Raw genomic sequence first — 14451 nt, 5'->3', positions numbered from 1 at the left:
ATGAATAACCAAAAAAAATGCCTCATACAGGAGAGCTCTGGCTGACACCTGCCAGGTACTCTTCTGGGACGAAGCTACCAGAGGAATGATCAGGCAGCAATCCTCACTGCTCTGCAGCACCTGCAGGTGATTCCCAGGCAAGCAAGGTCTGTAGTGGACCTCCAGCAATCCTACAGCACAGGGGCCTGACTGTTAGAAGGAAAACTAAAAAACAAAAAGAAATAGCTTCAACTTTAACATAGAGACGTCCACTCAGAGACGCCATTCGAAATCAAAGATCAAAGGCAGATAAATCCACGAAGATGGGAAGAAACCAGCGCAAACAGGATGAAACCATCAAAGACCAGAACGCCTATCCTCCTCCAAGGGATCACAACTCCTCACCAGCAAGGGAACAAAGCAGGATGGAGAATGAGTTTGACAAATTGACAGAAGCAGGCTTCAGAAGGTGGATAATAACAAACTTCTCTGAGCTAAAGGAACACGTTCTAAACCAATGCAAAGAAACTAAAAACCTTGAAAAAAGGTTACACGAAATGCTAACTAGAATAACCAGCTTAAAGAGGAACATAAACAACTTGATGGAACTGAAAAACACAGCACGAGAACTTTGCAAAGCATACATAAGTTTCAATAGCCAAATCGACCAAGCAGAAGAAATGATATCAGAGATTGAAGATCAACTCAATGAAATAAAACAAGAAGGCAAGATCAGAGAAAAAAATAGTGAAAAGAAATAAACAAAGCCTCCAAGAAATATGAGATTATGTGAAAAGACCTAATTTATGCTTGATCGGTGTACCTGAATGTGACGGGGAGAATGAATCCAGGCTGGAATACACTCTACAGGATATTATCCAGGAGAACCTCCCCAACCTAGCAAGGCAGGCCAACATTCAAATCCAGAGAACACCACAAAGATACTCCTCAAGAAAAGCAACCCCAAGGCACATAATTGTCAAGATTCACCACTGTTGAAATGAAGGAAAAAATGCTAAGGGCAGCCAGAGAGAAAATTCAGGTCACCCACAAAAGGAAGCCCATCACACTCACAGCAGATCTCTTGGCAGAAACCCTGCAAGCTAGAAGAGAGTAGGGGCCAATATTCAACATCCTTAAAGAAAAGAACTTTCAACACAGAAATTTCATATCCAGCCAAACTAAGCTTCATAAGTGAAGGAAAAATAAAATCCTTTATAGACAAGCAAATGCTAAGAGATTTTGTCACCACCAGACCTGCCTTACAAGAGCCCCTGAAGGAAGCACTAAACATGGAAAGGAACAACCAATACCAGCCACTGCAAAAACGTACCAAACTGTAAAGACCACCCACGCAATGAAGAAACTGCATCAACTAAAGGGCAAAACAACCAGCCGGTAACAAAACGGCAGGATCAAATTCACACATAACAATAGTAACATTAAATGTAAACGGCCTACATGCCCCAATCAAAAGACACAGACTGGCAAATTGGGTAAAAAGTCAAGACCCATCAGTGTGCTATATTCAGGAGACCCATCTCATGTGCAGAGACACATATAGACTCAAAATAAAGGGATGGACGAGGATTCACCAAGCAAATGGAGAGCAAAAAAAAAGGCAGGGGTTGCAATCCTAGTCTCCGATAAAACGGACTTTAAACCAACATAGATTAAAAGAGACAAAGAAGGGCATTACATAATGGTAAAAAGATCAATGCAACAGGAAGAGCTAACAATCCTAAATATATATGCACCTAATACAGGAGCACCCAGATACATACAGCAAGTTCTTAACGACCTACAAAGAGACTTAGATTCCCGCACAATAATAGTGGGAGACTTTAACACTCCACTGTCAATATTAGACAGATCAACAAGACAGAAAATCAATATGGCTATCCAGGACATCTACAGAGCTCTCCACCCTAAATCCACAGAATATACATTCTTCTCAGTACCACATCACACTTACTCTAAAACTGACCACATAATTGGAAGTAAATCACTCCTCAGCAAATGCAAAAGAGCAGAAATCCTAACAAACAATCTCTCAGACCACAGTGCAATCAAATTAGAAATCAGGATTAAGAAACTCACTCAAAACCGCACAACTACATGGAAACTGAACAACTGGCTCCTGAATGACAACCAGATAAACAATGAAATGAAGGCAGAAATAAAGATGTTCTTTGAAACCAATGAGAATGAAGACACAACGTACCACATTCTCTGGGACACATTTAAAGCAGTGTCTAGAGGAAAATTTATAGCAATACATGCCCACATGAGAAGCGAGGAAAGATCTAAAATCGACACCCTATTGTCATAATTGAAAGAGCTAGAGGGGCAAGATAAAAAAAACTCAAAAGCTAGCAGAAGACACGAAATAACTAAGATCTGAGCAGAACTGAAGGAGATAGAGACAAAAAAAAACCTTCAAGAAATCAATAAATCCAGGAGGTGGTTTTTTGAAAAGATCAACAAAATAGACCAATAGCCAGACTAATAAAAAAAAAAAGACAGAAGAATTGAATAGATGCAATAAAAAATGATAAAGAGGATATCACCACCAATTCCCCAGAAATACAAACTACCATCAGAGATTACTACAAACAACTCTATGCACATAAGCCAGTAAATCTGGAAGAAATGGATAAATTCCTGGACACTTGCACCCTCCCAAGACTAAACCAGCAACAAGCTGAAACCCTGAATAGACCAATAACAAGGTCCAAAGTTGAGGCAGCAATTAATAGCCTACCAACCAAAAAAAGTCCAGGTCCAGATAGGTTCACAGCTGAATTCTACCAGACGTATAAAGAAAAGCTGGTATCATTCCTTCTGAAACTATTCCAAACAATACAAAAAGAGGGAATCCTCCCTAACTCATTTTATGAGACCAACATCATCCTGATACAAAACCTGGCAGAGAACTAAAAAAGAAAAATTCAGGCCAATATCCATGATAAACATCAATGCAAAACTCTTCAATAAAATACTAGTAAACCAAGTGCAACAGCACATCAAATAGTTTATCCATTACAATTAAGTAGGCTTTATCCTGGGGATGCAAGGCTGGTTCAACATATGCAAATCTATACCACTTTAAACTTCATATGGAACCAAAAGAGAGCCCACATAGCCAAGCCAATCCTAAGCAAAAAGAACAAACTGGAGGCATCACACTACCTGACTTCAAACTATACTACAAGACTACAGTAATCAAAACAGCATGGTACTGGAACCAAAACAGAGATATGGACCAGTGGAACAGAACAGAGGCCTCAGAAGCAATGCCACACATCTACAACCATCTGATCTTTGACAAATCTGACAAAAACAAGCAATGGGGAAATAATTCCCTGTTTAATCAATGGTGTTGGGAAAACTGGCTAGCCATGTGCAGAAAGCAGAAACTGGACCCCTTCCTTACACCTTACACTAAAATTAACTCCAGATGGACTGAAGATTTAAATGTAAGACCTAACACCATAAAAACCCTAGAAGAAAACCTAGGTAATATCATTCAGGACATAGGCATAGGAAAGGACTTCATGACTAAAACACCAAAAACAATGGCAACAAAAGCCAAAATAGACAAATGGAATCTAATTAAGCTTAAGATTTTCTGCACAGCTAAAGAAACAATCATTAGAGTGAACCAGCAACCAATAGAATGGGAAAAATTTCTTTGCAATCTATCATCTGACAAAGGACTAATATCCAGAATCTACATAGAACTAAAGCAGATTTACAAGAAAAAAACAAACATTCAAAAGTGGGTGAAGGATATGAACAAATACTTTTCAAAAGAAGACATTTATGAGGCCAAAAAACATACGAAAAAATGCTCATCATCCCTGGTCATTAGAGAAATGCAAATCAAAACCACATTGTGATACCATCTCATGCCAGTTAGAATAACGATCATTAAACAATCTGGAGACAACAGATGCTGGAGAGGATGTGGAGAAATAGGAACACTTTTACACTGTTGGTGGGAGGGTAGATTAGTTCAGCCATTGTGGAAGACAGTGTAGCGATTCCTCAAGGATCTAGAAATAGAAATTCCATTTGACCCAGCAATCCGATTACTGGGTATATACCCATAGGATTATAAATCGTTCTATTATAAAGACACATGCACACATATGTTCACTGTAGCGGTGTTTATAACAGCAAAGACTTGGAACCAACCCAAATGCCCATCAATGATAGACTGGACAAAGAAAATATGACACATATACACCATGGAATACTATGCAGCCATAAAGAATGATGAGTTTGTGTCCTTTGTAGGGACATGGGTGAATCTGGAAACCATCATTCTCAGCAAACTGACACAAGAACAGAAAACCAAACACTGCATGTTCTCACTCATAGGCAGGTGTTGAACAATGAGAACACATGGGTATAGGGAAGGGAACACCACACACTGGGGTCTCTTGGTGGTTGAGGGGCTAGGGGAAGGACAGTGGTGGGTGGGGAGGTTGGGGAAGGATAATTCTGGGAGAAATACCTGATGTGGGTGACAGGGGGAAGGAAACAGCAAACCACCATGGCATGTGCGTACCTATGCAACAATCCAGCAAGATCTGTACATGTACCACAGAACTTAAACTACAATAACAATAAAATGCCAGAAAAATCTCTTTAACAATGAAGAAAAATAATGTGCAGTATAGGGAAACTATGCTGATACACAGTAAATGAAAGAAAATAATGACATCAGAGGAAAATTTTTAAATTATCTTTGGAACATTTAGTTACCTATCTTATCTCCCTTCCAAAAAAAAAAAAAAACGCTTCCCCAGCCCCACTCCTCAACATCACATTTAAAATAATGGTTATATTCATATAGTTACCACACTATTTTCTGAATAAAATAAATCAGAAAACTTTATCCAATGAAGATCAGTTTCTTTAGTTAGAAATGACATTTTTTATACTCAAGTATTTAATTCAAACATCTATTTTAGTTTTTCTTCATGAGACTAAATTTTATAATTAAATCTTAAATATGTACTCAATTAGTAAAATTTGTTAAATGGCCAGGATGAGAGTCCTCTGCTTGCTATATAAACAATAAAACTTAGAGTAAAAGAGAAATTCAATCTTATGATCATGGTGGTGATATTCAAATGAATTAACTTGCCATTTATTTATTCATATTCTGGATTTAAAAGCATAAAAAAATTTAAAGGCTCAAACCACAGAGCTTATGAAATGTACTTACAGATTGCAAAGAGGTGCATCATATCCTTTTTTGATCTGTTCCAATTTGTAATCATACCCTATCTTGAACAGAGTTTTCTGAATATAATTCATCTCTTGGACTTTGCTCATAACATTCTTATAAATTCTATCCATGATTTCCTGAAAGTTAAACAAAATATTCAATAATCTGAAAAGAATGGACATAGATCTTAGTTGAAGGTACCTTGCTTGCAACATCTTGGGTAAAAGTGTTTAGCATAATGAACATATTTGTTTCTTTAATTATATACTTAATTTCATTGATTATTGTTCACTACTTCAAAAAGACTAAGGACAGATATGGGGGATTTCTTCATTTCTATGTATTACATTAATCTAAATTTTTAAGAAACGTTAGCTTGAGTTTAAAGAATTCACTCAGCTGTCACAGAAAAAAAAATTTTAATCTCTCCTTTACAATATATTCACTTATTCTCAAACAGTACAAAATATACCTAACTATGTTGAATCTATTCATGATGCTTTTCTCTTTTTTTACTACAACTTTGTGACCCTCTTATAACATGGCATAAAGCACTACAGTTTCTTAAAATCCTAAGTTATCTATAATTTAAGCATTTCTATTCCATTTTAATAGACGCAAAGAACAATATTCTTGCTCACACAAACTTGGAAAATTGGAGGTAGGTCCAGGTTTAAGATATACTGACTCCCAGGTTAATACAAATCAAAAAAACCAAACAGCCCAGACTACCACTAAATGATGTTTTCTTGAAATTATTTAGCACGAATTAACAAGAATTATTACATAAAGCACACCCGTTTATAAATATGTCTTTCTAAATACTTCAATTACCAGTACAAATTAAGGTATGCTATAATGAATAACTTAATGGGCAGTTCTTTCAGTATTAGAATAGTGCCACTCACAAATGAAGACAGCAGAACTATTCCTTAAAATGGTTACCATAGCACTCAAGCATGGTACTATTGTTTTCTCCATTTCCACAAAAGGAATCACTATTATATAATTGAAATATTTCTCTAGATCTGTGACATAAACCCCAATCATTCCCTAGCAGGACTTGAATATCCTATAACCATCCTTCTTAAAAAACACATGAGATCTTAAAAAGGAGGGGGGAGGTGAGGAGGAGGGGGGAAGTGCTTGGGAATGAGACAGATGTGTAAGAACCATGCCTACTACCCCTTTCAGCACTAGATACTAATCATAAACATGGGCAAGGTCTTGATCAGTAAGGAACATAATAAAGTTGTAATACATTGGCGGGGTTTATTGTTGGCACATTAAGTCTCCCTTTATCTCAATCTAACATTACAGGATATTCAATGGAGCCACTGTGATAAGTAGTGACTTATTCTTAATTCTCTTTGTGAATGTTATAGTACTCAATAAATCTTTCATTCTAACCCAGGAAAGAAACAAACTCAAAAAACAGACTCGATCAAAAATAATTCTCAATAAAAAGTGTTTTTTTTAAAAAAATGGCCTATTTCTGGAGGAATAGGAGGAGCTAAAAAGGAAACAATAATGCTTGATGAGGTGCCAATGGACTTGCAACATAGTCAATTAACTATCTCAAGGCCTCAAGAAGTAAGAAAAGAAGTGTCACTGGAACCTGGATGAGGACTATAGCCATGGCAAAGACCTGGTTACAACCAATGGGAAGGAGACTATCCAACTGGGGCTCCTGACGACTAATAAAATTTGCAGCAAAGGAACAAAGGTGATAAGTGTGCATACTCTCCATCTTTCTGCCCGCTGATCTCTCATGAGGGCCTCCAATTGGCTGAACCCAACTAGAAGTCATAAAACAAGGAAGCACTGGTAATTCATGCACAGAACATAGCCCCTCAAGACACAAAGTAAAGCAGGGAAGAATGGACAATGGGCAATTAGAGTATAAGCAGCCTATCTGCTAACTGTGCTTATCCTTTAGGCATAAAATTTAAGATTACTTCTTTGACACCTCAGCACTTACCCCTTCCTATGTTATCCGATAAGGTTTACTAGGGAATTCCTTATGCTAGATAATAAAGCCCATGTATTGTTTTCCAAAATGAAATAATAACAAGAACATAAAACAGTCCTAAATAGACAGCTATAGTGGTTAAGAACACTGGTGGACTGGTACTCCACCAGTATCAGATTGGTGGAGTTCAAACTTCAATTCCATCACCTACGAGCTGTGTGGCTTTGGGTCAACTTTCCTTCTTTATAAGATACGGATAACAGGGCCCACCTTGCAGTCTTAGAAAGAATGAAGTGAGAAAGGCATTTCACACAGTGCCTAGGACATAGGAAGCACTACACTAGCTATTATTAGCAACTTTTTGTTATGGTTTTAGTCAGAAGCCTCTTCTTTCTGTTTGAAAACATTATGAATTATACAGCACCTCTAAATAAAAAGGCAAAGGCTTCTCTGACCTATTCTACTTCTTTGTTATTTGGTAATTTTGCAATTAGAAGCTAAGAAGACCATTAAGTACCTTCCATCTGTAATTCTCAGGAAAACCTGGACTGAACACTTTCTTATCTAATCTTAGACTTTCCATATACAAAAGTAATTCTGTGAAAGATATTGGGATAAGATTTCAAGTCTGATCATAAAATAAGCAATAGTGATACACAGTCTTTCTGGGGTTTCTGAAGCATAAAAAAAGCTAGAACATATTTGATTACACAAATCTGAAACATGGTGTTAAATGTTCCAAAATTCATTATTACAAGGCTATAAAATGTAACATCTTGTTTTTTTCTAAAGGCAGTATTTCACATAAGGATTCTGAATATATAGAATTACACTTTTTTCCTTTGGAAGCACTCTCCAATTTTCAGTTTACTTAATCACCATAAGAGGATTGGGAGGGGTTAGATCCTCCACCTTGTATATGATTCCTCAGCTCCTTAGGATGGCCTAAAGTTTCCTCATTTGTTTTAAATTAAGACATTAAACAAGATGATCTTTAGAGTATATTCTACCTTAAAACAGTCTGACCCATTCTCACAGTAAGTAATCTGAACTAGGTCATTTTCATCACCTAATTTTCATGTATCAGCAAACTCAAACAGGCATACATTTCAAAAGCTTACCATTTTGTCTTCCCCAGTATGGTACTTAAGATTTTAATGAACACATTTGCTGTGATTTCAACAAGGCAAAATTATTTTAAAATATAGATACATATCGAAGCATATTACTTTTTAAAAGGTCCAAGTACAAGCAATAAATTATATAAACAATCCTTTTATATTCATATTCATATTCTGTACTCACCGGAACAGCAGCCATAAGTGTGGGCTTCAGTACAGTACAGTCTCCTTTGCTTCCTTTTTTAATTTTGCTGGACTATATTGAGGAAAAAGTAAATATGATCGGGAAAAGCAACCTTAACAAATCATGTTGTAATTCAAATATTAATAATAAATACAGAAGCTAAACATGGACTTGGAGCTTTTATTGCTCTGTGATTATCTGTTAACAACTATCACAACCTACAAATTCAAGGTTAAGTACTTTAGTGCTACAGATAACTTCTAGCACATTTCACCTTCCTACCTTCCTTAGAGGAGAAATCTTGATGCAGGATAATAAGAGAATGGAATATTTTGATGCATCAAACATTCTTATTAACAACATATTTTCAAATATAGCACAGACTACTACCACATTTGCAAAAAAAACTTGATTAAGACAGACATAACACTAAAACAAAATTGAAGGTGATTTTAACTTTCTTTGATCAACCAATAGGCAAAGCCAAATCTTAAAGACACCACTGTGAACATAAATTAACATAGTGAAACCCTAATTTGGTAATATTCTGGTTGGTAAGATACAGAGGACACTGCCAGGGACAAAGCAGGGCTGCACATATATATACATAAACATGCACATATTCCCTTTTTATCTTTCTTTCTTATACACATAAATAATATTTGGGATTTCAAACGTTAGAACAATTGGTAGAAAAGTTGATAAAGTAACCCACCGAAAAAGCAAGATAAAAATAAAAATCTGCTGTAACACAGTTCATTAGCCTGCAAGTTTAGGTGTTTACAATATGTTAGCCATTGCTAATACAGGGAAGAAGAAAACCAGCTGTTAAGCACTGTGATCCATTAAGAACTACCAGCTCGGCCATAGAGAGGAGAGTTCTCCTGGTAGAATTAAGTTGCCTTTCTCCTACTTTTATTTAATCTGGATAAAGGAGATAAAATAACTCATTTTATGTATGTGCAAGTTTATGCAAATTTGCAAGTGGAAACTTACACACAAACCATGTATACCATACACAGAAGGGCTGTTCTGTAGAGACAAAATGGGCTCTCATGTTCTTCAGGTCAGAGTTACCCTCTGCATGCTATTGACCAGTTTTTGCTACAGAGAGTAATTCCAGGATAGCAGAAGCAATAAGAAGCCCTTATTTATTTATTTATTTATTTTACTTTTAGTAATTTTATCAGTTATGCTGTCTTCTTGTGATCATAGTAATCCTGGTTATGACAATATTGCTATCATCAGTTGGCTTCAAATGAGGTGCTTCTAGTCTCCTGCGTTCTTCTAATTTCCTATGTGAAGGAAGTTCCTGGGTTTTAGATTCCTAGTAAGATTGAGAGTCTTTATAGTAAAGTTCATTTTAAAAGTAGGTGTGAATTTTATTGAACAGGCTTCTAATGTACTAGCTTGGCCTAAGAGACAGCAAGAATTAAGTCAGACCAGCAACAGACTCCAACTGTCCCTCCTTTCCACACTGAGGCTATTGTTCTCAGAAAGTCAGTGAAAAAGAAAAGAATGGCTAGTCACAGCTTCTGAAGTTCACAAAGGGAAAAATATATATACTCAAAGTTTACTGAAATGTTTTCTACATTTTAATAATGTCTCTGATCACAAGAAAAATGCATGACAATAAAACATATTCATCACAGATTTTACTAATTTTTTTAGAGTTTAAGCCTCAGTCTTATTGATAGGTCTACTTTGATTTTACTAGATCAATTTCTGTTTATCAGTTGGATAGTGTATTTATTCACCTCATTACTATTCTAGCAGATCTTAAGTGTGAACTTATAGCTGAGTGCTATAGTGAAATACAGCAGCACCCTGTCGTACAAAGAGATGGTGTTTCTTAAAGTACAAAGTTAGAAGTTATTTGGAACAGAACTTTTTCTCACAGAAAAAGCCATGTTAAAAGGAGACTGGATTCTTCTTTCTTTTCTTTTTCTTTTTTTTTTTTTTTTTGAGATGGAGTCTCACTCTGTCACCCAGGCTGGAGTGTAGTGGTGCTATCTTGGCTCACTAGAACCTCCGCTTTCCTGGTTCAAACAATTCTCCTGCCTCAGTTGTAGCTGGGACTACAGGTACCCGCTACCATGCCTGGCTAATTTTTTTGTATTATTAGTAAAGATGGGGTTTCACTATATTGGCCAGGCTGGTCTCGAACTCCTGACCTTGTGATCCACCCACTTTGGCCTCCCAAAGTGCTGGAATTACAGGTGTGAGCCACTATGCTCAGCTGGATTCTTCTTTCAAAGAGAATCCAATGTGGTAATGACTAGGAGGGAACACAAGGGACATTCAAGAGTGCTGAAAATGTTCTTTGCTTTCCTAATCTAGATGGTGATGATCACAGAGGTCTATATGTGTATATGCTTATTAAATCTAATCAAGCAATACACTTAATATTTGTACACTTTGAGTCATACACCTAAAACAAAAAAACAAAAAAAAAGGTGATTGGAATCTCAAGTCCAAAAAAAAAAGAAACTATTTAACTTTTTGTCTCAATAGTATACAACCTACCTAACCTCTCCCTAAAATGGTATTTCTACAAATAAAGTATTACAATTTCTAACTGTGAGCACCAAGGACATATCTTACCAACTGCATGCTCCATGGAGACTCTCAAACAAAAGGCAGCATTGCCTGGGGGGCTCTGAAAAATAACAGTCGGGCCCCCAGTGTTGGAGGAGCAGAGCCACATATTGACAAGTCATTTCTATCTATACTCGCTTTTTCTTTCAGCATCTGGAACCCCACAGCTTCTTTAGTAGCTCCTTTTTACCCCATGCCTGTTTGAAGCTTTTCTACATCAACTATTCCAAAGAAAAAATTTAAAAACAAACAAACAAACAAAACCAGAACTGTCGCCAATAGGTATTAGGTGTGTAATTTCAAATGGGCATAACATACATGAGTTAACCCTACTCATTGTTGGGCTTTCTGCTATGAACCACAGGGAGAAGGAAGAATCCTGACTTAGTACAGTAAGCTGAGACTACCTTTGGAGTTGCCTCAGTGCTGACCAACAGAACTTTCTGTGATGATGAAAATATTCTTTATCTTTGCTGCCTAATATGGTAGCTGTTAGTCACATGCAGCTACTGAGAGCTTGAAATATGGCCAAAGCAAATAATTTTTTTTTTCAATTTAATTTTACTTAATTTTTATTTAAATATCTGCCTAGTGACTACTGTATCAGACAGCACTGTTCTAGAAAAATCTCGGGAAAACTGAGCCAAAACTCTATCATATCTCCTTCCAAAAAAACCCACCAATGCTCATGGTTAGTGTGTCAAAAAGGCTCATTGTATTTATATTCTCTATCGTGGCTCTCAAAAGTAAAAATCTAGTAGAGAAAGATAAAAGTAATTTTTCATTTTGAAATAATTTTAAGGCTGGGTGCAGTGGCTCACGCCTGTAATCCCAGCACTTTGGGATGCTGAGGCAGGCGGATCACCTGAGGTCAGGAGTTTGAGACTAGCCTGGCCAACATGGTGAAACCCCGTCTCTACTAAAAATACAAAAAATAGCTGAGCATGGGGGTGAGTTCCTGTAATCCCAGCTACTTGGGAGGCTGAGATAGGAGAATCACTTGAACCTGGAGACAGAGGTTGCAGTGAGCCAAGATCATGCCATTGCACTTCAGCCTGGGCAACAGAGCAAGATTCCATCTCAAAAAAAAAAAAAAAAGAAAAGAAAAGAAAAAGAAATAATTTTAAAATATATAGCTAAAGCAATGCTAACAAATCTGTGGGGTAATTTACTATAGCTACCTATTGTTCATGGAAGCTATTTTGATGTCAAGGAAAACGCTTTAGCTGAATTAAAATATCTCATGTCCTAGTAATGTGTTCTCAGCCAAACTATGTGGCATCATATGATCATGCCAATATACTGAAAAGTTTGTCACCTGGTCAGAGAGTGTAAGCGGAGAAGAATATCCAATCCTGCAGCCATAGGTAAAGCAAGATATCTCTGCTGTCAATTCTAGCACATGAGCCAAAGGCAAGTAGCCAATATATGTGTCCTTTGGTCTAAAACAAAATAAGAGAAATATTTTAACCATTCTTGAAAAGGCATTTGAAGTTATAAATACCAATAACAAATTTTATCATTTTATTATAGATTGAGTTTAGAGAATGCTGAGCATGAACTCTGATATCTAAGAAGAAAGTTAAAAAATTATCTTACCCCAGTCCAGGTATTCTTTCACATTGGCCTGTCATTCCAGCTATCAAATTGCTATGATGCATCATCACTCCCTTAGGTCGGCCAGTAGAACCACTAGTATACATAACAATGGCCATGTCTGAAGGTGTTGGTCTACTTGGAGGAATGTTCACTAAATGAATGAATGAAAAATACCACATTTATGTCAGTTCAAAAGTTAAATTACTAAACAATAATAGGAAATTTAGATTTTGCATAATGGTAAACTATCAATAGACAGTATTTGCTTTAAATCATCAAAATGAGCTGGGTGAGGTGTCTCATGCCTGTAATCCCAGTACTTTGAGAGGCCAAGGTGAGAGGATCACTTGAGCCCCAGATTTCGAGACCAGCTTGGCCAACACAGCTAGACCCTGTCTCTACAAAAACTAAAAATGTTAGCCGGATGCAGTGGCATGCACCTGTAGTCCTTGCTATGCAAGAGGCTGAGGCAGAAGCATTGGGTGATCCCAAAAGGTTGAGGCTGTGGTAAGCTATGGTCGTACCACTGTGCTTCAGCCTGGGCTAGAAGACAAAAATGTTTATCAAATTCTGGTTACAGTGAGAATTTTGGACTCAATTTGGTCCATTTTCTGGATGTTTAACCTAATCCCTGTGTGTGCATTGCCCCTCCACAGTACTGTATATAGAACAATATTGTGGAAAAATTTCTAGGACTTTGGAGAATCAGGAGGATAGAATATTGTGTACAAACTTCTTAGGCCTCAGTTTCTCATCTCTAAAATAAGACAGCTGAACAGATTGTGGTTATTAACCACTAGTGGGTATCAGAATCACCTGTAGAACTTAAACAAAATACTATTTCTGAACCCCCTTTCTGAAAACTCAGATTCAGTACGTCTGGGATAGAACAAAAGCTCCACAAGTGATTATCATATCATGCCCCTGATTGAAAACCACTGGATCTGATCTTTAAAGGTGACTCCGATGTTAAACTCAAAGATGCTAAGTTTTAAATAGCACCCCGGAGCTTCCACTTCTAAGACAGTGTATAGTGCTAACCTAGTAACTGCTTTTCCTTCCAAGAATATACCAAAATGGCTAAGAAGCCACAGATATATCAGAATTACATACAAGTTTAACAGGATTATAAGATTTAAAAATCTTTACAAAAATTATTTACATTTTTATACACCAGTTAAAATAATTTTTTAAAACAGTGAGCTATACCACTGAAACAAAGATAAAGTCATACTTAAACCGGCTAATTTTAAGGCTTTTTAAAGATATAGTCATAGTTTATAAACCAAGCAAATAAGGACTGCGTATTTCCTGTGATGATTAACCAAAGCAACAGCAGTAGCTAAGTTAAATTCATCTTAATCTAAGCACATAATGTGATACTTTGCTTCTGCCCACTTTTAAATAAATATGCAAAAAGTGGCATCATAATAACTATGTACCACAAAAACATATGTATCCCATCTATTGCAGAGATGAACAGCACTAACTGGGATATATGGCCTATTATATCATTGCTCACACAAAATTATGAAGACTGCTGACCCCTTAGTTTGGTGCCAACACCCTTTGGTGAATCAGCAGAACTGGCAACTGATCCCGACCAAGCAGGACTTCCCAGTCAAATTTACCCCAATCTTACAGAGTCAACCTGGAATAGAGAAACAATTCTCCATGGGTCTCGTGTTCTGCACATCTTGCAAGCAAAGACACTGACTTTGTTCCAGACTATTTTTACAAGGATGTTTCACAGAGA

The 14451-nt window shown here is 36.8% G+C and overlaps 1 protein-coding gene across 8 annotated transcripts in view; it reads right to left on the bottom strand.

Moving 5' to 3' along the window:
• The window catches only part of ACSL4 (acyl-CoA synthetase long chain family member 4), an 87926-nt gene that overhangs the window by 21046 nt on the left and 52429 nt on the right, over positions 1 to 14451 (bottom strand). For all 8 annotated transcript variants that reach the window (XM_032250857.1, XM_032250855.1, XM_032250854.1 and 5 more), the window contains 4 exons: positions 12696 to 12846; positions 12415 to 12538; positions 8499 to 8570; positions 5219 to 5358 (listed from right to left, as the gene is read on the bottom strand). In XM_032250857.1, coding sequence (XP_032106748.1) covers positions 5219 to 5358; positions 8499 to 8570; positions 12415 to 12538; positions 12696 to 12846 — 487 coding nt within the window. The remainder of the gene's footprint in view (positions 1 to 5218; positions 5359 to 8498; positions 8571 to 12414; positions 12539 to 12695; positions 12847 to 14451) is intronic.

The sequence above is a fragment of the Sapajus apella genome, unplaced genomic scaffold, assembly GCF_009761245.1.
Source record: "Sapajus apella isolate SASKATOON/1434 unplaced genomic scaffold, GSC_monkey_1.0 scaffold73, whole genome shotgun sequence".
Lineage (NCBI taxonomy): Eukaryota > Metazoa > Chordata > Mammalia > Primates > Cebidae > Sapajus > Sapajus apella.
This window is presented reverse-complemented; position numbering and strand designations above follow the sequence as displayed.